The following is a 23,064-nucleotide window of genomic DNA, read 5'->3' on the forward strand; positions in this document are numbered from 1 at the left end:
CTAACTAGTGTTGGGTGATTACCACTTCGCTTATTTGTCTAATGGCTAGTCTTTCAGCGCCGAAAGATAATCCTTATTAAATAGCTAAAGGTTTAAAAGTTAGGAAAAATACAAATTACTTCCATAGTTGTCATTTTTCATGGCTAAACCAATGTGATGGTGAATCCTATCTCTTAAGTAAAGAAGTCAGGTTTGTATAGTTTGAAAAAATACAAATTACAAAGAAATTTGTCATATTTACAGAAACTTTTTAAAAAATGGCTGATGGGAAATTTAGTAAGCCAGCCCGCAAACTTCATTCAAAGGATGTCCTTACATTGGAAAATAGAGGTAAGATTTGGAGTTTTACTCTGAAAGTAGGAACTTGATCTAAAGTTTATGCCGGAGAGCCATGCAATTTTGTAATAGAAGTATTTTATCAAAAGTTGATATAGACTAAAGTTGTTTTTCTCTTGTGTAATTCAATAAACCTTTTTTTTTGTATTTAGTCAGAATTTAGAATTGAGTTGAAACACATTTTATTGTTCCTATGTGTATACAAACCTTTCATACTTTAAATCAGGGACATATCTCCAGCGGAGCTGGAACAGCCGTTAAATTTGTTAACTAGGTAGTTAACAATAGGATGTGAATGCGAGCAAGGAGCTCCTCCTCTACACCTGTTGTGAGCACTAACCAAATTTTTTCATCTTTCTTTTTAAGTAGGAAATGATTGCTGGCTGTGCCTGCAAATCATAGATGTGAAATAAGAAATTTTCAATATTTAACTTAGCCGGTGATTATAATAGCTGCAACTCTGTTGCTCGACAGAAAACTCTAAGGTAAAATTCGCCAGCGATCGCTACACAGGTTGCGGGTGTGCCCAACAGCGCCATCTGTCGTCCAGATACCCAGTACTCAATGTAAACAAAGAACTCAATTTTCTCTCTGTCGTGCTCCCGACAAGACGTGCTTATTCGCTGTTGCTAAACTGGTTTTGTTTTCACAACTAGTTGGTGAAGTACACTATTCTAGTTTTGAGCTTTCGCTATGCAGGTGTTTTATCTTCATCTTAAATCTTGAACTCGTTTTGGATAGATTTAATTATGGTGACAAAGAGAGTATGAACTTTCTTTCACTTTTAAATGGCCGACCCTTCCCTTAGCGGAAGTGTGTTTAGGCTTTTAGTAATTATATCACGTTATAGATTTTCCTCTATATATTTTATATCTCTCCGCCTTTATTAGGCCTCTTCGATTAACTTTCCATTTATTATAAACATATAAAAATAATTAATGTTTTGTTTATATAGACCTTTCCTGAGAGTAGGCGGTCCTAACTTGGAAACCGAAGTTAATCAACGTTGAGCCCTTTATATCGTAATTAGCTTTTAAAGAGCTAAGGATTTAAAACTTTTTAAATGTAATATTTTATGAAAGAATTTCTTTGATAGTCTTCGTACTGTTTTCAAAGATGGACTAACGTTTAGTTTATTTATGCTACGCAGTTGTTGACGTTCAGGACGTTCAACATGCGCTCTATCGTTACGATAGAGAGAGAGTGTATCACGGTTTCACTTTGCAGTAAGAGTAAATCGATTCTGACGTTTTGTTCATTCTTTCTTAGCTTAAATGTTTTAAATTCTATTTTAAAGGAACTTTTTATTTGAAAAACCTTTCAGTTTTTTCCTTTAGTCAAATAACATGTTTTTTTGACGAAATATAATTGGGCTCTTCTCTTAGGTGCGAAATCAAGAGAGAAAGAGAGAGAGAGATAGAGACGGAGGGAGAGAGAGGAGAGAAAACGTTTCGTTCAAGCGGGTAACGTTGTTCTCGAGTTACTCTCGTCCCTAGTCGCTGTACGGGGAGGAAGGATAAAACGTTTTTAGTTTTTTATTCTCGTCCCCAGGCTATGTGCGGTGAGAGATTGAAAACGTAGTTATATGAACTAGTGTTTAGTCTCTTTCCCAGCCACTGATTTTTTTATCTTAAAAGATGTTTTCTGTTTTTTGCTGGTATTAATGAGCTTGCATTATACGATTGATTTCGCAATTACTACCTTTTAATGAAGGGTAGAATTGCGTGTTTCAGGTAGAAATAAGTGCAAAACAGAAAATCGAAGTGATAAAGTGATATGCGCAAAGTGTTACAGTGTTGCGTCCGAGGCGCAAAGTGTTACAGTGTTGCGTCCGAGGGTTCGTCTGTTCGTGCCTGTCGTTCACCTAGTCCGGGACCTCTTACATGCTCCCAAGCCCAGGGGAGAAGTAATGTCAAACGACTTATGGGTTCGAGAGGCCTTGACCAACGAACAGACGTTTTCCCTCTATGGTATCGGGTGTATCTTACCAAGATCTCCCCTACCATAAGACGAGAGAGACATTGCTTCTCCTCGTCATCCGAAGGCTTTTCGCATAAGAAACCTGTCACAAGGTTTCGAAGCCCTTAAGCGAAAGTCAGTCCTTTCAGGACAGGTCCAGCGTCCTGGTTACAACCATTAGGACAGCTCTGACCCTATGCAGTCATCGGATAACTGCTCGCCGCCTAACAAAAGCGTAACACAGACTCCGAGAGTCTTTTTTTGTAGGCAAAGTGTTGCGGTCACAGACGTTACCCTCGTCTCTTACCACAACCATTTCCGTTGATCCTTAATGGGTTGTGTGGCAAGACATGCAGTATATGCTTGCCTCCCCAATGGAAGACTATTCTGCCGATTAGTCCGTTGAGTCTAGCCGTTTATCTCATCGATATCCTGGCTTTCAGCCAACCTAACGTTCCTTTGTGCTTACTGTTGACGTTGGCGTAGCTTAGTCACGTCAGTCAGGTTGTTTAGAACCACACTCGATGCGGTCTCGTGTGGTTTTTCAGCCGCATTTGGACGTTAGGCCACTTGCTGATGCTCCTGTTGACGTTCAAGACGTTCACTAACAATCGGAGTTGACTTGTTTTGACGCTGTGCGTCAACCTCCGCATTCTAGAGTTGTTTTGACTGCTCAGTCTAGGCAGTCAAAGCAGTCTCGAGTGGACGCTGTGCGTCCTCACGCACCTGTTGTGGTTGACAGTTCAGTTGTTGACAGTTCACAGACTGTCAAGCAGTTACATGACGTTGCGTTCTGGTCCGCTACTAATGCACCAGTGAGTGTGGACTCTGCTTGTAAAGCATTGCCACCACGGTAGGTCTCTCCCTTGCTTGAGACTCAGCTTTTATCGGACAAGGTTCCTGTAGATGAGGAAGTTGCTGTTCTCCCTCCTACTGATATTCCCTTGAGGACTCTGTCAGATGGAGAGGAGCCTAAAGCTGCTTAGCCTCCTATGGACTTTAATTAAATCATGATGATTTTTTTAAGGATCTTTGTCCGGATCTTTTTGTAACTGCTGCTCCTCGTTCGCCTAAACGTCAGAGCTTACACTAGGCCTAGCTACTTCGAAGCCGTTGTTTTTAAGCTAGTGCTCTCTCGCTCTCCTAGAGAGCGTTACGTTGGCTAGGCGACTGGTTTTTCACCAGGAGGAGTTTGGGGGATACAGCCTTTGCTTTCCCTTCTTTTAAACTGGTTTATAGAGCGAGAGTCTGATATGACACGAGAGAAGTTCTCGGCTTGGGAGTTCATGCCTCTGCCCAGATAGACTTCTCAATTCTCGTAGACTCTCCCTGGCGCCTGGCAAGGAGACGCTCCAAGTTGTTTACAGGTCAACTTCTCAGCTGTTTTCGAGCCTTTGAAGTTTTGCTGTACAATTAGGTCACGCATAACAAGGCTTTCAGGGATGGTAAACGGTACCGCCTCAGTCGCTAACCCCGTCTGTTGCCACACCTGCTCCCGTAGACCCTAAATGGGCTTTGCTGCAAGACATGCAGTCCAAGCTTGCGTCCTTGATAGAGGACTTTAATGCGGAGAAGGTTGCTACCGAACCTTCTGGCCAACAACCTTCCAACCGGTCGGTTGTGCGCCCTGTTGACGCTGAGGTAACCTACTCGCGTCTGCCAGTTGAGGTGGTTCCTCCACCGATGCGACCCAGTGTGGGTTGCCAGCCGCACGTTGACGTTAAGCGACGCTCGGAGGTGGTTGTTGACGTTCAGGACGTTCAACAACCAGCAGAGGTGACTTGTTTTGACGCAGTGCGTCAACCTCAGCAACCCGGTAGGGTGTTGACTGCACAACCCAGACGGTCTAGACAGTCTCGGGTTGACGCTGTGCTTCCTCGCGCACCCATGGTTGTTGACAGTTCACAGACTGTGCAGCAGTTCCATGATATTGCGTCCGGCTCCGTCACGCATCCACCAGTGCGACCGGACTCAGCGAGTCAGACGTTGCCCACTACGTTGCCGTTTCCTCATCAGTTTTCGGATGAGGAACCCTCTGATGAGGACGTTGCTGAACAACAAGACGATCAGCCCCCAGAATAGATCAAGCCCTGCTATCCATCCAGAAGATGCTGAAGAAGGAACGATGTTCAGTCAGGAAGTGGATGAGTCTGATAGGGACGCTATCATCCCTGGAACAGTTCGTGTCATTAGGAAGACTACACCTCCGTCCTCTTCAATATCACCTAGCATTTCACTGGAAAAAGGACAAGACGCTAGAAGCGGTCTCGATCCCCGTTTCCGAGAAGATGAAGTCTTGCCTGACATGGTGGAAGGACAGTATCAGCCTCAGAGAGGGTCTGCCCCTGGATGTTCAGACTCCCAACCACGTTCTCTTCTCGGACGCATCGGACGTAGGCTGGGGCGCGACATTAGACGGTCGGGAATGCTCGGGAATATGGAACTCGAGTCAAAGGACAATGCATATCAACTGCAAGGAGCTACTGGCAGTTCATCTGGCCTTGAAAAGCTTCAAGTCTCTCTTTCAAGGCAAAGTGGTGGAGGTGAACTCGGACAACACCACGGCTTTGGCGTACATCTCCAAGCAAGGAGGGACCCACTCACTGACGTTGTACGAGATCGCAAGGGACCTCCTCACCTGGTCAAAAGGTCTAAACATTTCGCTAGTAACGAGGTTCATCCAAGGCAACTTGAATGTCATGGCAGATTGTCTCAGTCGGAAGGGACAAATCATTCCAACAGAATGGACCCTCCACAAGGATGTATGCAAGAGACTTTGGGCCACCTGGGGCCAGCCAACCATAGATCTCTTCGCAACCTCGATGACCAAGAGGCTCCCAATATATTGCTCACCAATCCCGGACCCAGCAGCAGTTCATATAGATGCCTTTCTCCTAGATTGGTCACATCTAGACCTATATGCATTCCCTCCGTTCAAGATTGTCAACAAGGTACTGCAGAAGTTCGCCTCTCACGAAGGGACAAGGTTGACGCTAGTTGCTCCCCTCTGGCCCGCGAGAGAATGGTTCACCGAGGTACTTCGATGGCTAGTAGACGTTCCCAGAACTCTTCCTCTAAGGGTGGACCTTCTACGTCAGCCACACGTAAAGAAGGTACACCAAGGCCTCCACGCTCTTCGTCTGACTGCCTTCAGACTATCGAAAGACTCTCGAGAGCTAGAGGCTTTTCGAAGGAGGCAGCCAGAGCGATTGCTAGAGCAAGGAGAACATCCACCCTTAGAGTCTACCAATCGAAGTGGGAAGTCTTCCGAAACTGGTGCAAGTCAGTATCTGTATCCTCGACCAGTACCTCTGTAACCCAAATAGCTGACTTCCTCTTATACCTGAGGAAAGAACGATCTCTTTCAGCTCCCACTATCAAGGGTTACAGAAGCATGTTGGCATCAGTCTTCCGTCACAGAGGCTTAGATCTGTCCAACAATAAAGATCTACAGGACCTCCTTAAGTCTTTTGAGACCACGAAGGAGCGTCGTTTGGTTACACCTGGTTGGAATTTAGACGTGGTACTAAGATTCCTCATGTCAAACAGGTTCGAGCCGCTACAATCAGCCTCCCTAAAAGATCTCACCTTAAAGACTCTTTTCCTGGTATGCTTAGCCACAGCTAAAAGAGTCAGTGAGATTCATGCCTTCAGCAAGAACATCGGATTTTCATCTGAAACGGCTACATGTTCTCTACAACTTGGTTTTCTAGCCAAAACGAGCTGCCTTCTCGACCTTGGCCGAAATCGTTCGATATTCCAAGCTTATCGAATATGGTTGGAAATGAACTAGAAAGAGTCTTATGCCCTGTGAGAGCTCTTAAGTTCTATTTAAAACGAACTAAACCTTTACGAGGCCTGTCTGAAGCTTTATGGTGTTCAGTTAAGAAACCATCTTTGCCTATGTCAAAGAATGCTTTATCCTATTTTATCAGACTGTTAATACGAAAAGCTCATTCCCATCTGAGTGAGGAAGACCAAGCTTTGCTGAAGGTAAGGGCATACGAAGTTAGAGCTGTCGCAACTTCCGTGGCCTTTAAACAAAATAGATCTCTGCGAAGTATAATGGACGCAACCTATTGGAGAAGCAAGTCAGTGTTCGCGTCTTTTTATCTTAAGGATGTCCAGTCTCTTTACGAGGACTGCTACACTCTGGGACCATTCGTAGCAGCGAGTGCAGTAGTGGGTGAGGGCTCAACCACTACAATTCCCTAATTCCATAACCTTTTTAATCTTTCTCTTGAAATGTTTTTATTGTTGTTTTTGGGTTGTCCGGAAGGCTAAGAAGCCTTTCGCATCCCGGTTGATTTGGCGGGTGGTCAAAGTCATTTCTTGAGAAGCGCCTAGATTAGGGGTTTTGATGAGGTCCTGTTGTATGGGTTGCAACCCTTGATACTTCAGATCCTAGGGGTCGATCAGCATCCTAAGAGGATCGCGAGGCTCCGTAAGGAAGACGTACTTAAAAAGGCAGAGTAATTGTTCAAGTCGACTTCCTTACCAGGTACCTATTTATTTTGTTTTTGTTATTTTGATAACTTCTAAAATGAAATAAAAATTCTTAGCTCATAATAATGTAAACATATTTTGCTGGTCTCTACCCACCCCCCTGGGTGTGAATCAGCTATTATAATCACCGGCTAAGTTAAATATTGAAAAATGTTATTTTGATAATAAAATAAATTTTTGAATATACTTACCCGGTGATTATAAATTAAAGGACCCTCCCTTCCTCCCCAATAGAGACGCAGTGGGACGAGGAGAAAATTGAGTTCTTTGTTTACATTGAGTACTGGGTATCTGGACGACAGATGGCGCTGTTGGGCACACCCGCAACCTGTGTAGCGATCGCTGGCGAATTTTACCTTAGAGTTTTCTGTCGAGCAACAGAGTTGCAGCTATTATAATCACCGGGTAAGTATATTCAAAAATTTATTTTATTATCAAAATAACATTTTGTATTAAACCGGTAGTCGACCCACACTCTCTCTCTCTGTGCATCTTGTAGGAGGCAGGATTGTTTGCAATTATTCCTGTGTGCCGAGTGTAAGTCGTGGCCTCCTGTGTAGTGGACGGGATATGCTTTGAAGGGGAGGAAGAGAGCTAAGCCTTCTCTGTAGTGTCTTGGCAGCACCCAAGAAGTCGCTTAAGAAGTCTTTCACCTCTTTCACTCTCATGTCCAGTAGTGTGCCTGTTATTACTACTTCTGTACTTAAAACCCTGGCTCTGTCCCTGGTGTATGTACATCAGAAGCAAGGAGCCCACTGATCTACGTCAGGCAGGGTTTTTAAGTTCTGGTGGCATGTGGGAGTTTACCCAATGTTTGCCTCTCCCCATTGGAAGTAGGAGCTCTTCTCCCATTGCAACAAATATGACCTAAAAAAGGCTAGGGGCTCCTTAAATCTTTCAGGTAAGCCCTCCATGTCCTTGTTGAGGGATCTGGTAGCCAAGACTATGTCTACTAGTGTCCCGAGTACCAGTCTCCCTTATTGATGAAAGCCATGGTTGTTGTGTCTGAAGTGTCAGTGATGTCTCTACTGGTGCCTCCTCTATAGCCTAAAAGGAAAGCAAATGTTCTGTGACACCAGTGCTGGCAAGAAAAGCTCTGGTATTTGAGGGTGTTACACCTAAAGTTGGGCCTAAGTTGACTCTGTAACCTTACATGCATCTATGTTGTAAGCCCCTGTGAGTGTGCCTAACCCCTTCCCCATGACAGTGTTCCTCAACTTTGTAGTTCCTGTTGAACCAACCCATGTGGTTTCTCCTCTCGGGATACTGTAGTGTTGTTGTCATTGGTTGCTCAGACCTTAACTCTTCTGCTTGTAGAGCCTGAGGGAAGGGTTGGAAATAGGAGGAAATGTGCGGATCATCTTCCTCCTCTTCAATTTGATTCGGATTCTGATGATTCTTTTTCTAAGAAGGAGAATGAGGAGAAGAAGAAATCCAGTTGTCATCATAAGGAAAGAGCTCCTTACAACACCACCTCTCTTTCTGGGGTCGGCCTGGTGTTAGGTAACATTGGAATACTGTAGTTCCTGGCCCCATGTTTCAAGTGTACACAACCCTTTAGACCAGTTTCAAAACCTGATCATTGGTACAGGGAAGTGTAAGAGGAAAGTCTCAAAGAACTCTGGATTTGAAGCACAATAACCAGAGTTCATGAATATTGAGTGGCTAGTGACCCAGCAGAACCTTCCAAGGCTCGTGTTTATGAAGTCAGGGGAGTAGGAAATACTCTAGCCTTCAGAAGGAACCTGTCAGTAGGGAAAGTTTTGGAGACAGGAGTGTGGAATTGCCAGATGACCTTCAAAGCCCATTACCTAAGTTATTTTACCCACAAGTCTTTCAACACATAGTGCAGTATTTTTTAGCTTGTTGTAGGACAAGAAACATCATATCTGTAACAGCGTTTGCAATATCAGTCTATGTTAAGAGCGAGAATATCTGGGCTTTTTTTTTTTTTTTCCTCTTGGGGTGCAGCGGTTGACACGTTATGTTACTGGAAAGCACACTGATGCAGGTAAGCTACAATACTGAGCACTATTCTGTTCTATTTAAAAGTAGAAGTTAGATACCCATCCTCCTGACAAGGGGAAGGATGGATATAAATGTAAATCCATTAATCTGTATTAGCTTTACATTGACACTACCTAATAGCATAAGCCTAATCTATCACTTAAACTCTTTTAAGACAATAGATGCGAATGGAAGTCGTAATTCCTGCACCTCTTCAGGTCCAAGGGTACTGATATACAGGGGATTTTACACCAACCAGCTTGGTTATAGGAACTATCTCCCTCTAAAGGATAAAAGTATCTTGTTAAAGGATGGAGGTTATTATGTGTGGGAACAAATCACAAATTTTAAGAACAATTTTCATTTTTCCTAATACCTGCACTGTATGTAGAACTGAGTCCTTTAAGGAGTGTAACTCATGACCTCTGCCTTCTTATTTGGGAAATTCAGATTATTGTATTTATTGCTAAATAATTCTTTTTATATATATACACAAGCATGTCAAGTACCATATGCATCTCTTTTCTAACTTGGATGCTTATTTATTTACATTCCTGGGAATCTTCCAGGGAAAGCTATTTATTTTTGTATCCCATACACAGTAATTCCACCATATTATGTGATCTCTGAGAAATAGATCATGGTATTAATTTTTTTTATATGTCGTATTATATTTTTAAAGAAACATTTGCTGCATGTATGTTCTTATTTCTTTGTTTGGTCATTTCCATATTTAGAATTTTTTTTATGTTATGGTTATGCTGAAAGATGCATAAAGTGTCAGAGACAATAACTAATAGGCCAAAAGCATGAAATTTACGCAGAAACATACACAGGCAATGATATTATGTTAGCCAATCTTGCTCATGTGTGCTGATTTGATACATGTGGTTGGGTAGTAATATATTTGTATTTGAGGGAAGGAGTTTACCACTGGTTAGTAAATAACCATGAAATATAATGATTATGTCCCTTTGATTCTCAGTGGTGAGGAAAATTACTGTTAAAAGCCCATACTTTTACATACCAAAGATCATTCAATCAATTTCCCCCCAAAAACTTTGAAACCTAATTTCTCAAAATGTGAAATTTTCGGAGAAAAATTCCATCATCTATTTTTTTTTTTTTTTTTAATATAGATCGAGTTCTGTCTTTCAAACATGAAAAGATGAGGAATTTTATAGCCTGCAATCTAGAAAATAACTTTTCTATAAAACGAAAAACTTCCATATGAAAAATAGTCACAATTGAAAGGATCTTCTATACATAAATAAAATAATACATATTAAAATAGCTTAAAATGTTATGAAAATTTCCTCTTTTTAAATTTTTTTTATATAAGATTATCTTTCAAATGGTTGTTGAATAAAAGAAATCGGCTGAGAAAAAAAAAAGGAGATAGAGTTTGAAGTATAGTAACCCCAAAATAACATAGTTTTAATGGAGCCAAATCGAGCTTGTAAACGTAACTTCCTGCCACATCCACCTCGCAATTCCTATGGGAAGATCAAAGTGGCTATGTAGAGAGCTTATAGGTGGAGGGTTGGGCTTCTCTGCCACCCTCCTGTAACTACCGACACATTGTTATAGAATTTTAAAAGGTGGGTTTCTAGCTTTGCTAAAATCATACTCTTATTAAAGGATTCAGGTTTGTATAGTTAGAAAAATGGCAAATTATTTTTTTAATTTCAAATTTTGTTTGTTTTTAGAAAACAACTTTATTTCATCTTTCTGATTATGGATTTTTCAATTCATAATTTTTAATTGGGCTGTAATGTAAGACTTTGTGGTCATTGAGAACAGAGTAAAAATTCATAACTGGAGTGTAGTGAGGCAATTATATTGCAAATGAGGAAGTTAGGAAGAGATATGGTCTCTGGCGACAGCATTTAAACCCAGGGCTATATTCATATGATGTGAAAGGTTGAGGGACACGTGGTCATGGTTTGATTTCAGGGCCTAATATTTGGCTGAAAACTTGTAATTCAATGTAATCCAGTCCAGAAAATCATGGAAAATGCAAATTTTAAACAAAATGAAAATTCAGACAGGAAACAATACAGAGAGGGGAGATAACTTATCTCAAGATGATGTTAAGATTAAAATTTTTTTGTGTTAAAAAAATCATTATTTACTTATAGGTGGATCATGGTATTACAATGAAGATGGCCTTACATTTGTAGTTGAGATCATTTGGATTCAGGGAACAGTGGTTGCTTATAATCAGGATAAAAGTGAGGTACTGTATCTTACCACGTTAACTTATTTTTTCTTTACATCACATTCTATTAACAATGTTGACATTTTGTATAATTTGTTATTTATGCTGATCCAATAGTTCATTTTTATTTGCTCTGTGATGATTGGTCTAATAAAGTATTAGAGTACAAATCATTGCTTTATACTTCTCATTTTACTTTACTAATGATATGTCTCAAAATAAGATTTGTTCCTGCATGAATACAAACCATCATTCTTTATTTATAGGAGATAGAAAACAGCGAAGGTGGAACTTGGCAGTTAAAATTATATCGAGTTGTAACGACCAACAGATAATTACATCTTAACCCCTCCATTGTCTTAAACTAAAGTCCATCTGAATCTCAGCCATTACTCAAACATATTAAGGTAGTGGGCAGGCACTTAATATATCTCTTCAAATAATAGTTAAGCCTGTATCATAGCCTTAGCCTTTGTATCAGTATAGTCAGAAGATTGCTGAACACCAAACCCTATACAAAGTACTCAAGAATATGTCTTCAGTTTTGTTAAACGTATATCATTGTGGGTGTTCGGTACATTGCAATGCATCACTATCATTTGATTACGGGAACTGGTAGCATGTATTATTTTTTTTTTTTATTTAATTTTATGAAAATTGTTTGGTACATACCTCGGGGTTACAGGTCAATCTGTATTGATATTTTCACTCTAAATTTGAAAGACTATATAGTACTAGTTAAAGCTCTCTGGTCTACAGAATCTAATACTTTGTCAGCAGTATGGCTTTGTTTCTGTAAAGTTGACCCAATTTTTAAGGTCACAGTGCAAATTAAAGGTCAAAATTTAATGTTTTGATTCAGTATTGATGAAACTTTGGTACAGTACTGTAGTTATTTTCCCCAAATACAGTGTATCAACTGTGATCCAATTTTAAGGTCACTGGTTTGCTTAAAAGTCATAATTCTATTTTTTCCCACCCAATAAATATCTGAATCTGTGATACTTAGAGACCTTTAGTTTTCAGAAACTTTAAGGAGTAGGCTACAGTCATAACTTAACATTTGTGAATATTACGGAGGGAGGCCTTCAAATTACTATAATCATTTACAGTGATCCCTCGTTTATCGCGGTAGATAGGTTCCAGACCCGACCGCGATAGGTGAAAATCCGCGAAGTAGTGACACCATATTTACGTATTTATTTGACATGTATATTCAGACTTTTAAAACCTTCCCTTGTACGTAGTACTGTTAACAAACTACCCTTTAATGTACAGAACACTTAATGCATGTACTACAGTAAACTAAACTAAAACAGGCACAAATATTAAAGGCGATTTTATATCATGCGTTTCCTAAACACGCCAAAAAGTACGATAAAAATTGGCAACCAATGTTTTGTTTACGTTTATCTCTGATCAAAATGAAGAAACAAACGCATTTAGTGTACACATCTGTGTACTGTATAGGTTAGTTTTTGCATCGATTATATTGATTATACAGTATGTTGATTTTGTTATTACTAATGTTTTACTTAACTTTTCTTAGGACTTCCAAATGAAATGTTTTTCTTTATGACGCTGCCTGAAACGGCGGCGTCATAAAGTACGCTCCATCTTCGATTGTAATAAACAAACGAAGGCATTTAACGCTCATGATGAAAGTGATAAATTATGATATTACAGTAAAAGCTTTTAGAAAATATGTTATTACAAATATTATTTACCGTATCTATATAAAATCATACATACGTAGCAAAGCAGGAAAACAATTTACAAGAGAGAGAGAGAGAGAGAGAGAGAGTTGTTTTACGTATGTGAATGTAAAATTTTAAACAAAAAAATAGCCCCATTTCATATAAAATAGGTTATTACAAATATTTTACTTTATCATATTACAGTAGTCTGTATAATACTGTAAAGTTCAGTACAGTATGTTGTTGTTAGTCGTGGCGATGAAATTCTCACGAAACAAAAACACGGCATTCGATTACAACAGCTGATTCATTCTCTCTCTCTCTCTTGAGAGCGTACGAATACACTAACAAAGTATCGTTTATACCATTTCTTAACTTATTCAAACCGTCTATTCAGTTGATATTACATGAGCACCAATTTGTTATAACCTATCAAATTTTTTGTTTATTACATTTAAAACAACACACACACACACTCTCTCTCTCTCTCTCTCTCTCTCTCTCTCTCTCTCTCTCTCTCTCTCTCTCTCTCTCTCTCTCTCTCTCTCTCTGTGGGCTACTTTTCACTATCTCCCATTCCTTACCTCTCTCTATCTCTCTAACAAATGTTATCTTTGTTGCTCCTCAAAGTTTCATTTATATTGAAAATCAATCATGATTCAATTTTCCTTACTTTCTCCAATCTCGCACCATCGGTCACATCACGGTATTTTCGAAATTTCCGGAAAATCCGCGATATATGTATATACATGCGTTATGAAAAAAATCTGCGAAGTGGTGAATCTGCGACAGTCGAACCGCGAAGTAGCGAGGGATCACTGTATAGTATTTGTTATCAACTTTTATAAAGTAACTTTTCTAAAGTAATTTTGTCCTTTTTTCTGGGGGGGGGGGATGCAGGGGGGCAATTATGATGTTTTCTAAAGATGTCCAAAGGATTTTGCATTAGTTCCATAATCAAATAGAGGTCTAGCTGGTAGACGTGTTATTAAGGGGAGTAGGACATGTTTGTAGATTTTCATTTTTATGTAACCCTTAAAAATGTTAAGAAATGACTGTGTAACAATTAAGTTTAGAGGTTGAAAAAATAGCTTTTGGAGGATAGTTCTTTCACTCCCTTCAATTCAGTATAAAATTAATTGCTCATTACCTCATTTAAACCATATTAATTGTTCTTAAATTCATATCCTATTTTTTCAATATTTAACTTAGCCGGTGATTATAATAGCTGCAACTCTGTTGCTCGACAGAAAACTCTAAGGTAAAACTCGCCAGCGATCGCTACATAGGTAGCGGGTGTGCCCAACAGCGCCATCTGTCGTCCAGATACCCAGTACTCAATGTAAACAAAGACTCAATTTTCTCTCTGTCGTGCTATCGACAAGACGTACTTACTCGCTGTTGCTAAACTGGAGTTTTTTCACAACTAATTGGTGAAGTACATTATTCTAGTTTTGAGCTTTCGCTGTGCAGGGTTTCTCTTCACACAAATCCTTGAACTCTTTTTGATAACGGATTCTTTGTTGATGACTTTTTGATAGTTTTTTGAATTCCCCTTTGACCAATTCAAAATGGCTGACCCTTCACAAGTCCCAAAATTTAGGAAGTGCAATGCTAGGGACTGTTCAAGGCGTCTTCCGAAGGCTTCTATCGACCCTCACACTGTTTGTTCCAATTGTCGGGATAAAACCTGTCAATTGGAAGATCGGTGTGAGGAGTGCGTTGGGCTTTCGGAATTCGATTTTATCGAATTCCAAAAGTATACACGTAGGCTAGAGAGAGATAGAGTTAGGAGAAGTTCCTCTCGTTCTATCGATATTTCCTCTCCTCATGCCCCACAACCTATTCCTTCCCCTGTAGTGGTTGCTCCTAATCCCCCTCCTGGCACTCAGGAACCTTCGATGGCTGATATGATGCGTGCCATCCAAGCTCTGGGTGAGAGAGTTGAGTCCCTTGCTAGTGACCGTAATCAACTTATGGCGGATGTGAAGGAGCTGAAGTGCAAAAGTGCAGTGGGAAGTGTTAAAGTGAGTGATAGTGTTGTGGATAGTGTTGCGCTTGAGGGTTCGTCTGTTCGTGCCTGTCGTCCTCCTAGTCCGGGACCTCTTGCAAGCTCCAAAGTCCAGGGGAGAAGCAATGTCGTACGACAAATGGGTTCGAGAGGCTTTAATCAGCGAACAGACGTTCCCTCCGTGGTATCGGGCGTATCTACCCAAGATCGCCCCTGCCTAACTAAGACGAGAGAGCCCATTTATACCTCGTCTTCGGAAGGTGTTTCTCGCAAGAAACCCTGGACCAAGGTCTCACGACCGTTAAAGCGCAAGTCGGTCCCTTCCGCACAAGTCCAACGGCCCAGTTGTAGCCACTGGGTCAGTTCGGACTCGCTGCAGTCATCCGATGACTGCTCACCTCCTAAGAGAGGCAAAGCGGTACCGCTTCAGACAGTTACACCGTCTGTCGCCGCACCTGCTCCTGTAGACCCTAAGTGGTCTCTACTGCAAGACATGCAGTCTAAACTAACGTCTCTTATGCAGGACTTTCGGGCGGAGAAGGTTGCTGCCGCACCAGGTAGTGCAGCTCCTTGCCTTCAACTGCCCACACGATCGGTTGTGCGTCCGGTGGACGCTGAGGTAACCTTCTCACGCACACCAGTTGAGAGAGTTCCGCCACCCATGCGTTCCAGTGTGATCTGCCAGCCGCATGTTGACGTTCAGCGACGCACGGAGGTCTCCGTTGACGTTCGTGAGGTTCAACAACCGTCAGAGTTGTTTTGTTTTGACGCGGTGCGTCAACCTCCGCAACCCAGTGTGGTTGCCACTGCTTACCCACATCAGTCCAGACAGTCTGGAGTAGACGCTGTGCGTCCCCGCGCTGCTATGGTTGTTGCCAGCTCACAGACTGGGCAACAGTTCCATGACGTTGCGTCCGGCTCAGTCACGCATGCACCCGTGCGACCGGACTCAGCTAACCAGCCGTTACCCACTCCGTTGCCGTTCCCTCATCGGTTATCGGATGAGGGACTTTCTGATGATGATGTCGCTGCACACGTAGATGAACCGCATTCAGAAATGGACGAGCCTAAGTCTACGCAAGCCCTGTTCAAAGAGATGTTTCCGGACCAGTTTGTTTCTGTGGCTCCGCGTTCTCCTCCGTCAGAGTTTGTGTTAGGCATGCCGTCATCCACTCCTGCCTTTACTAGACTCGTCCTCGCACGCTCGTCCAAGAGAGCTTTGCGTGTGATAGGAGAATGGCTGCAGTCCAAGAAGAGTTTAGGGAAGACAGCTTTTACGTTTCCCCCTGCTAGACTCTCTTCTAGATCGAGCGTCTGGTATGCCACGGGAGAAGTTCTCGGCTTGGGAGTTCCTGCCTCTGCCCAGGGCGACTTCTCAAGTCTCGTAGACTCTCCCCGCCGCCTTGCCATGAGACGCTCAAAGATATGTTGGTCATCTTCGGACCTGGACCACCTGTTGAAAGGTATCTTTAGAGCCTTCGAAGTTTTTAACTTCTTAGACTGGTGTCTAGGAGCTCTAAGCAGAAAGATCTCTCCGACAGAGAAGGAGACTTCCTTGCTCATTATGTCCTGCATGGACAAGGCCGTACGTGATGGGTCTAATGAGCTTGCTGCATCTTTTGTGTCCGGAGTCCTTAAGAAGCGTGAAAACCTATGCTCATTCCTTTCAGCTGGAGTTACACCATGCCAGAGATCCGAACTTCTGTTTGCTCCTCTTTCTAAGTGCCTTTTTCCAGAAGACCTGATTAAGGAAATTGCCGCTTCTTTGATACAGAAGGACACTCACGATCTAGTTGCGTCCTCCGCTCGCAAAGCCACCCCTTTGCCTACCTTGTCAGCTAGACCAAGGATGGACACTCCAGCGTCCCGTTTTATTCCGCCCTTTCGTGGCAGAGCCTCCAGCAGAGGAGGTGCTCGTGCCGAAGGGAAACGAGGAAAGAAGAAAGGAACCAAGTCCTTTAAGGGCAGAGTCTGACTGCCAGCTTCTTCAGACAGCAGTGGGAGCCAGACTCAAGAACTTCTGGCAGACCTGGGAAAAGAGAGGCGCAGATGCACAATCTGTGAAGTTGCTCAGAGAGGGGTACAAGATCCCGTTTGTACGGAAACCCCCTCTAGCAACGTCTCCCATCGATCTCTCTCCCAGGTACAGAGAGGAAGACAAGAGACGAGCCTTGAAACAGGAAGTGTCTCTTTTACTAGAGAAGGGAGCGGTGGTCAAAGTCTCGGACCATCAAACCTTCTACAACCGACTCTTCTTGGTGTCAAAGAAGACAGGAGGGTGGAGGCCGGTGCTAGACGTCAGTGCTCTGAATGTCTTTGTCACAAAGCAGACGTTCTCCATGGAGACCACAAAGTCGGTTCTAGCAGCGGTCAGAAGGGAAGACTGGATGGTCTCTTTAGACCTAAGGGACGCCTACTTCCACGTCCCCATCCACCCGGACTCCCAACCTTTTCTGAGATTCGTTTTCGAAAAGGTTGTCTACCAGTTTCAAGCCCTGTGCTTTGGCCTAAGCACAGCTCCTCTTGTGTTTACGAGGCTGATGAGGAATGTAGCCAAATTCCTTCATTTAGCGGACATCCGAGCCTCCCTCTATTTGGACGACTGGCTTCTCAGAGCTTCTTCCAGTCGTCGCTGTCTGAAGGATCTAAAGTGGACTCTAGATCTGACCAAGGAATTGGGTCTCCTTGTCAATATGGAAAAGTCACAAGTGGTCCCATCCCAAACTATTGTGTATTTAGGGATGGAGATTCACAGTCTAGCTTTTCGGGCTTTTCCGTCGGCCCCCAGAACAAGCCAAGCCCAGTTATGCATCCAGAACATGCTGAAGAAGGAACGATGTTCAGTCAGGAAGTGGATGAGTCTGATAGGGACGCTATCATCCCTGGAACAGTTTGTGTCATTAGGAAGACTACACCTCCGTCCTCTTCAATATCACCTAGCATTTCACTGGAAAAAGGACAAGACGCTAGAAGCGGTCTCGATCCCCATTTCCGAGAAGATGAAGTCTTGCCTGACTTGGTGGAAGGACAGTATCAGCCTCAGAGAGGGTCTGCCCCTGGCTGTTCAGACTCCCAACCACGTTCTCTTCTCGGACGCATCGGACGTAGGCTGGGGCGCGACATTAGACGGTCGGGAATGTTCAGGATTATGGAACTCGAGTCAAAGGACAATGCATATCAACTGCAAGGAGCTACTGGCAGTACATCTGGCCTTGAAAAGCTTCAGGTCTCTCCTTCAAGGCAAAGTGGTGGAGGTGAACTCGGACAACACCACTGCTTTGGCGTACATCTCCAAGCAAGGAGGGACCCACTCACTGACGTTGTACGAGATAGCAAGGGACCTGCTCATCTGGTCAAAAGGTCAAAACATATCGCTAGTAACGAGGTTCATCCAAGGCAACTTGAATGTCATGGCAGATTGTCTCAGTCGGAAGGGACAAGTAATTCCAACAGAATGGACCCTCCACAAGGATGTATGCAAGAGACTTTGGGCCACTTGGGGCCAACCAACCATAGATCTCTTTGCAACCTCGATGACCAAGAGGCTCCCAATATATTGCTCACCAATCCCGGACCCAGCAGCAGTTCATATAGATGCCTTTCTCCTAGATTGGTCACATCTAGATCTATATGCATTCCCACCGTTCAAGATTGTCAACAAGGTACTGCAGAAGTTCGCCTCTCACGAAGGGACAAGGTTGACGCTAGTTTCTCCCCTCTGGCCCGCGAGAGAATGGTTCACCGAGGTACTTCGATGGCTAGTAGACGTTCCCAGAACTCTTCCTCTAAGGGTGGACCTTCTACGTCAGCCACACGTAAAGAAGGTACACCAAAGCCTCCACGCTCTTCGTCTGACTGCCTTCAGACTATCGAAAGACTCTCGAGAGCTAGAGGCTTTTCAAAGGAGGCAGCCAGTGCGATTGCAAGAGCAAGGAGAACATCCACCCTTAGAGTCTACCAATCGAAGTGGGAGATCTTCCGAAACTGGTGCAAGTCAGTATCTATATCCTCGACCAGTACCTCTGTAACTCAAATAGCTGACTTCCTCTTATACCTGAGGAAAGAACGATCACTTTCAGCTCCCACTATCAAGGGTTACAGAAGCATGTTGGCATCAGTCTTCCGTCACAGAGGCTTAGATCTTTCCAACAATAAAGATCTACAGGACCTCCTTAAGTCTTTTGAGACCACGAAGGAGGGTCATTTGGTTACACCTGGTTGGAATTTAGACGTGGTACTAAGATTCCTGGTATGTTTAGCCACAGCTAAAAGAGTCAGTGAGATTCATGCCTTCAGCAAGAACATCGGATTTTCATCAGAAAAGGCTACATGTTCACTACAACTTGGTTTTCTAGCCAAAAACGAGCTGCCTTCTCGACCTTGGCCGAAATCGTTCGTTATTCCCAGCTTATCGAATATGGTAGGCAATGAACTGGAAAGAGTCTTATGCCCTGTGAGAGCTCTTAAGTTCTATTTAAAATGAACTAAACCTTTACGAGGCCTTTCTGAAGCTTTATGGTGTTCTGTTAAGAAACCATCTTTGCCTATGTCAAAGAATGCTTTATCCTATTTTGTCAGACTGTTAATACGAGAAGCTCATTCACATCTGAGTGAGGAAGACCAAGCTTTGCTGAAGGTAAGGACACACGAAGTTAGAGCTGTCGCAACTTCCGTGGCCTTTAAACAAAATAGATCTCTGCGAAGTATAATGGACGCAACCTATTGGAGAAGCAAGTCAGTGTTCGCGTCTTTTTATCTTAAGGATGTCCAGTCTCTTTACGAGGACTGCTACACACTGGGACCATTCGTAGCAGCGAGTGCAGTAGTGGGTGAGGGCTCAACCACTACAATTCCCTAATTCCATAACCTTTTAATCTTTCTCTTGAAATGTTTTTATTGTTGTTTTTTGGGTTGTCCGGAAGGCTAAGAAGCCTTTCGCATCCTGGTTGATTTGGCGGGTGGTCAAAGTCATTTCTTGAGAGCGCCTAGATTAGGGGTTTTGATGAGGTCCTGTTGTATGGGTTGCAACCCTTGATACTTCAGATCCTAGGGGTCGATCAGCATCCTAAGAGGATCGCGAGGCTCCGTAAGGAAGACGTACTTAAAAAGGCAGAGTAATTGTTCAAGTCGACTTCCTTACCAGGTACCTATTTATTTTGTTTTTGTTATTTTGATAACTTCTAAAATGAAATAAAACTCTTAGCTCATAATAATGTAAACATATATTGCTGGTCTCTACCCACCCCCCTGGGTGTGAATCAGCTATTATAATCACCGGCTAAGTTAAATATTGAAAAATGTTATTTTGATAATAAAATAAATTTTTGAATATACTTACCCGGTGATTATAAATTAAAGGACCCTCCCTTCCTCCCCAATAGAGACGCAGTGGAACGAGGAGAAAATTGAGTTCTTTGTTTACATTGAGTACTGGGTATCTGGACGACAGATGGCGCTGTTGGGCACACCCGCTACCTATGTAGCGATCGCTGGCGAGTTTTACCTTAGAGTTTTCTGTCGAGCAACAGAGTTGCAGCTATTATAATCACCGGGTAAGTATATTCAAAAATTTATTTTATTATCAAAATAACATTTTATCATAATTTTTAAACCAATATCTATTTTCATACTTCCCCTGGAATAGAACAAGCTATTGAGTGGAAGTGTCACTATACTCTTGAGTGGAAGTGTCACTATACTCTTGAGTGGAAGTGTCACTATACTCTTTGACAGCATATCTTATGGATGTCGATTCTTATTCGACTTACCAATTTTGGTTATGGCCTACCATTAACTCCGTTTGTATCCCTATGCACGGGAAGTTAGGTTAACAGTAGTTATAACTTTTGCTTCCCTTTAGGACCAAAGTTCTTTGACATTTCCTGGATCAATTAACTAAGCTAGTTTTTGTCATAGGAACTTCCTCCCTTCTAAGGATAAATATACTATTGAAAATGGATGGGTTATATTATGGGTAGGAACAGATCAGGTAATTAAAGTATTTTTTATTTTTCCTAACTAAGCAAACCTGAGACCTTTAAGTTGCATTGCCTGCCTCAACCACCCTGCAAGGCCAAAGGTCGAAGTGGAGGCTGCTCTACCTGTCAGTTGGGCAGGGCTTATTGCCACCCGGTGACCAACTACGTTTACCTTGTTTAAAGACTAAACGTCCATTTCAGCTTCACTGACATCATAATCCTATTAAAGGTATCATGTTTGTATAGTTAAGAAAAATATAAATTCACTATAAAAATTTAATATACTGTATAAGATCATTTTCAATAGCAACATTTTCTAACCTGGACAGTATCAAAGTAATCATAAATAACTGATCCAGTTATCCTAAATACACTCTAAAATTTAATATAACACCACAATTGAAAAAGTCTACTTATCCATCACATTAATGGAGATGTGTGAAATCGAAGATGTAAGGTAAATTACGGATCTAGCGAGTCTGGTTTCAATCTTAGAAAGTCACGCAATTTTCCTGTGATGGGTGGCTCCAGGAGAGGAGGTGCATTCAAGGCCAAAAAGCTCATGCTTTTGGATATATTAGCAATGAGACAATTGGCAAGTATAAAAATAAATCTAGTTAAAATTCTTTTTCTTTTTTTCACAATTAGTCTGCTATCTAGGGAGCATACATATAGAGTTAGCAGAGCAGTAATTTTTTCAAATACTAATGATAGTTCTTTTATTTATACTCACAGCATGTAATTTTGTTTCAGGTTACCTTGCAAGATAGTGGATATAATATAACAGTAGTAAATTGCCATACTATTCCTGGAGGAAATGCATGGATTGACCAAGGTAATTATGAATTTGATAATGTACACAACTAACGCTATTTTTTTCATCCTTGATACATTTGTATTGTATCTGAAGTAATGTTTCTTTTTTCATTAAGCCTCACTACTGTATTCCTCTTCTCCAACTCCTCTTTCTTGATTTCTCTAGGTCTGAGTATTCATTATATATTTTTGTAGGTGCTATGTGTTGTTCAGTTGCTTCCTGTAAAGGATAAAACCAGGAATACAATACAACATGATATACCAAAGAAAAGTTGTCTTCCCTGTCCTAGGGCCAGTACATCAATGTGCAAGGCACAGACTCATAGTGTAATGGGAAAACCCACATCTGGCATTATTGAACTCATCACAGCTCTTACATTGCTGAATTTGTCTGCTAACTGACGACAGGTTATCAACTGAGAACCATTTCTAATACTGAAGATAATGCTTACCAGGGTGGTTATTTCTTGCTCGGCAAACATCTTTTCAATTCAGGAGAATGTCTGGGTTATGTCCAACTTTCCATCATAAGTCTAGGGAGGAAGGAGGGTCTTGGTAACCACACAGCACCTTCCCTAAAATAGGGCTTCTTTCTTTAAAACCACTTTTTTACGGTTAGCCTGCTGTGTGGTTTCCAATGGCTAATAGAAGAGCATAAAGCTAGGTAGATCCATGCACCCAAGGGGTCAAGTTACCTATAACCTGGAACATACATACATATACCAAGGTACTTCCTCCAATTTTGAGGGGTAGCCGACATCAAACAAATGAAACAGAAAAGGGGACCTCTCCTCTCTACGTTCCTCCCAGCCTGACAAGGGACTGAACCGAGTTCGGCTGGTACTGCTACGGTGCCACAGCCCACCCTCCCCCGTTATCCACCACAGATGAAGCTTCATAATGCTGAATCCCCTACTGCTGCTACCCCCGCGGTCATCCAAGGCACCGGAACTGCGTCACAATCGCTCGCCATTCATTCCTATTTCTAGCACGCTCTCTTGCCTCTCTCACATTTATCCTCCTATCACCCAGAGCTTTCTTCACTCCATCCATTCACCCAAACCTTGGCCTTCCGCTTGTACTTCTCCCATCCACTCTTACATTCATCACTTTCTTTAGCTGACAGCCATTTTCCATTCTCTCAACATGGCCAAACCACCTCAACACATTCATATCCACTTTAGCTGCTAACTCATTTCTTACACCCGTTTTCACTCTCTCCACTTTGTTCCTAACCCTATCTACTCGAGATACACCAGCCATACTCCTCAGACACTTCATCTCAACACATTCAATTTCTGTTTCTCCGTCACTTTCATTCCCCACAACTCCGATCCATACATCACAGTTGGTACAATCACTTTCTCATACAGAACTCTCTTTACATTCATGCCCCACCCTCTATTTTTTACTACTCCCTTAACTGCCCCCAACACTTTGCATCCTTCATTCACTCTTTTACGTACATCTGCTTCCACTCCACCATTTGCTGCAACAACAGACCCCAAGTACTTAAGCTGATCTACCTCCTCA

The 23,064-nt window shown here is 42.2% G+C and overlaps 1 protein-coding gene across 1 annotated transcript in view; it reads left to right on the forward strand.

Moving 5' to 3' along the window:
• The first annotated feature begins 205 nt into the window (after positions 1-205).
• The window catches only part of LOC137657902 (recQ-mediated genome instability protein 2-like), a 35,772-nt gene continuing 12,913 nt past the window's right edge, over positions 206-23,064 (forward strand). The window contains exons 1-3 of the mRNA XM_068392543.1: positions 206-330; positions 10,950-11,047; positions 21,469-21,550. Coding sequence (XP_068248644.1) covers positions 258-330; positions 10,950-11,047; positions 21,469-21,550 — 253 coding nt within the window. The 5' untranslated portion in view covers positions 206-257. The remainder of the gene's footprint in view (positions 331-10,949; positions 11,048-21,468; positions 21,551-23,064) is intronic.

The sequence above is a fragment of the Palaemon carinicauda genome, chromosome 18 (genome assembly GCF_036898095.1).
Source record: "Palaemon carinicauda isolate YSFRI2023 chromosome 18, ASM3689809v2, whole genome shotgun sequence".
NCBI lineage: Eukaryota > Metazoa > Arthropoda > Malacostraca > Decapoda > Palaemonidae > Palaemon > Palaemon carinicauda.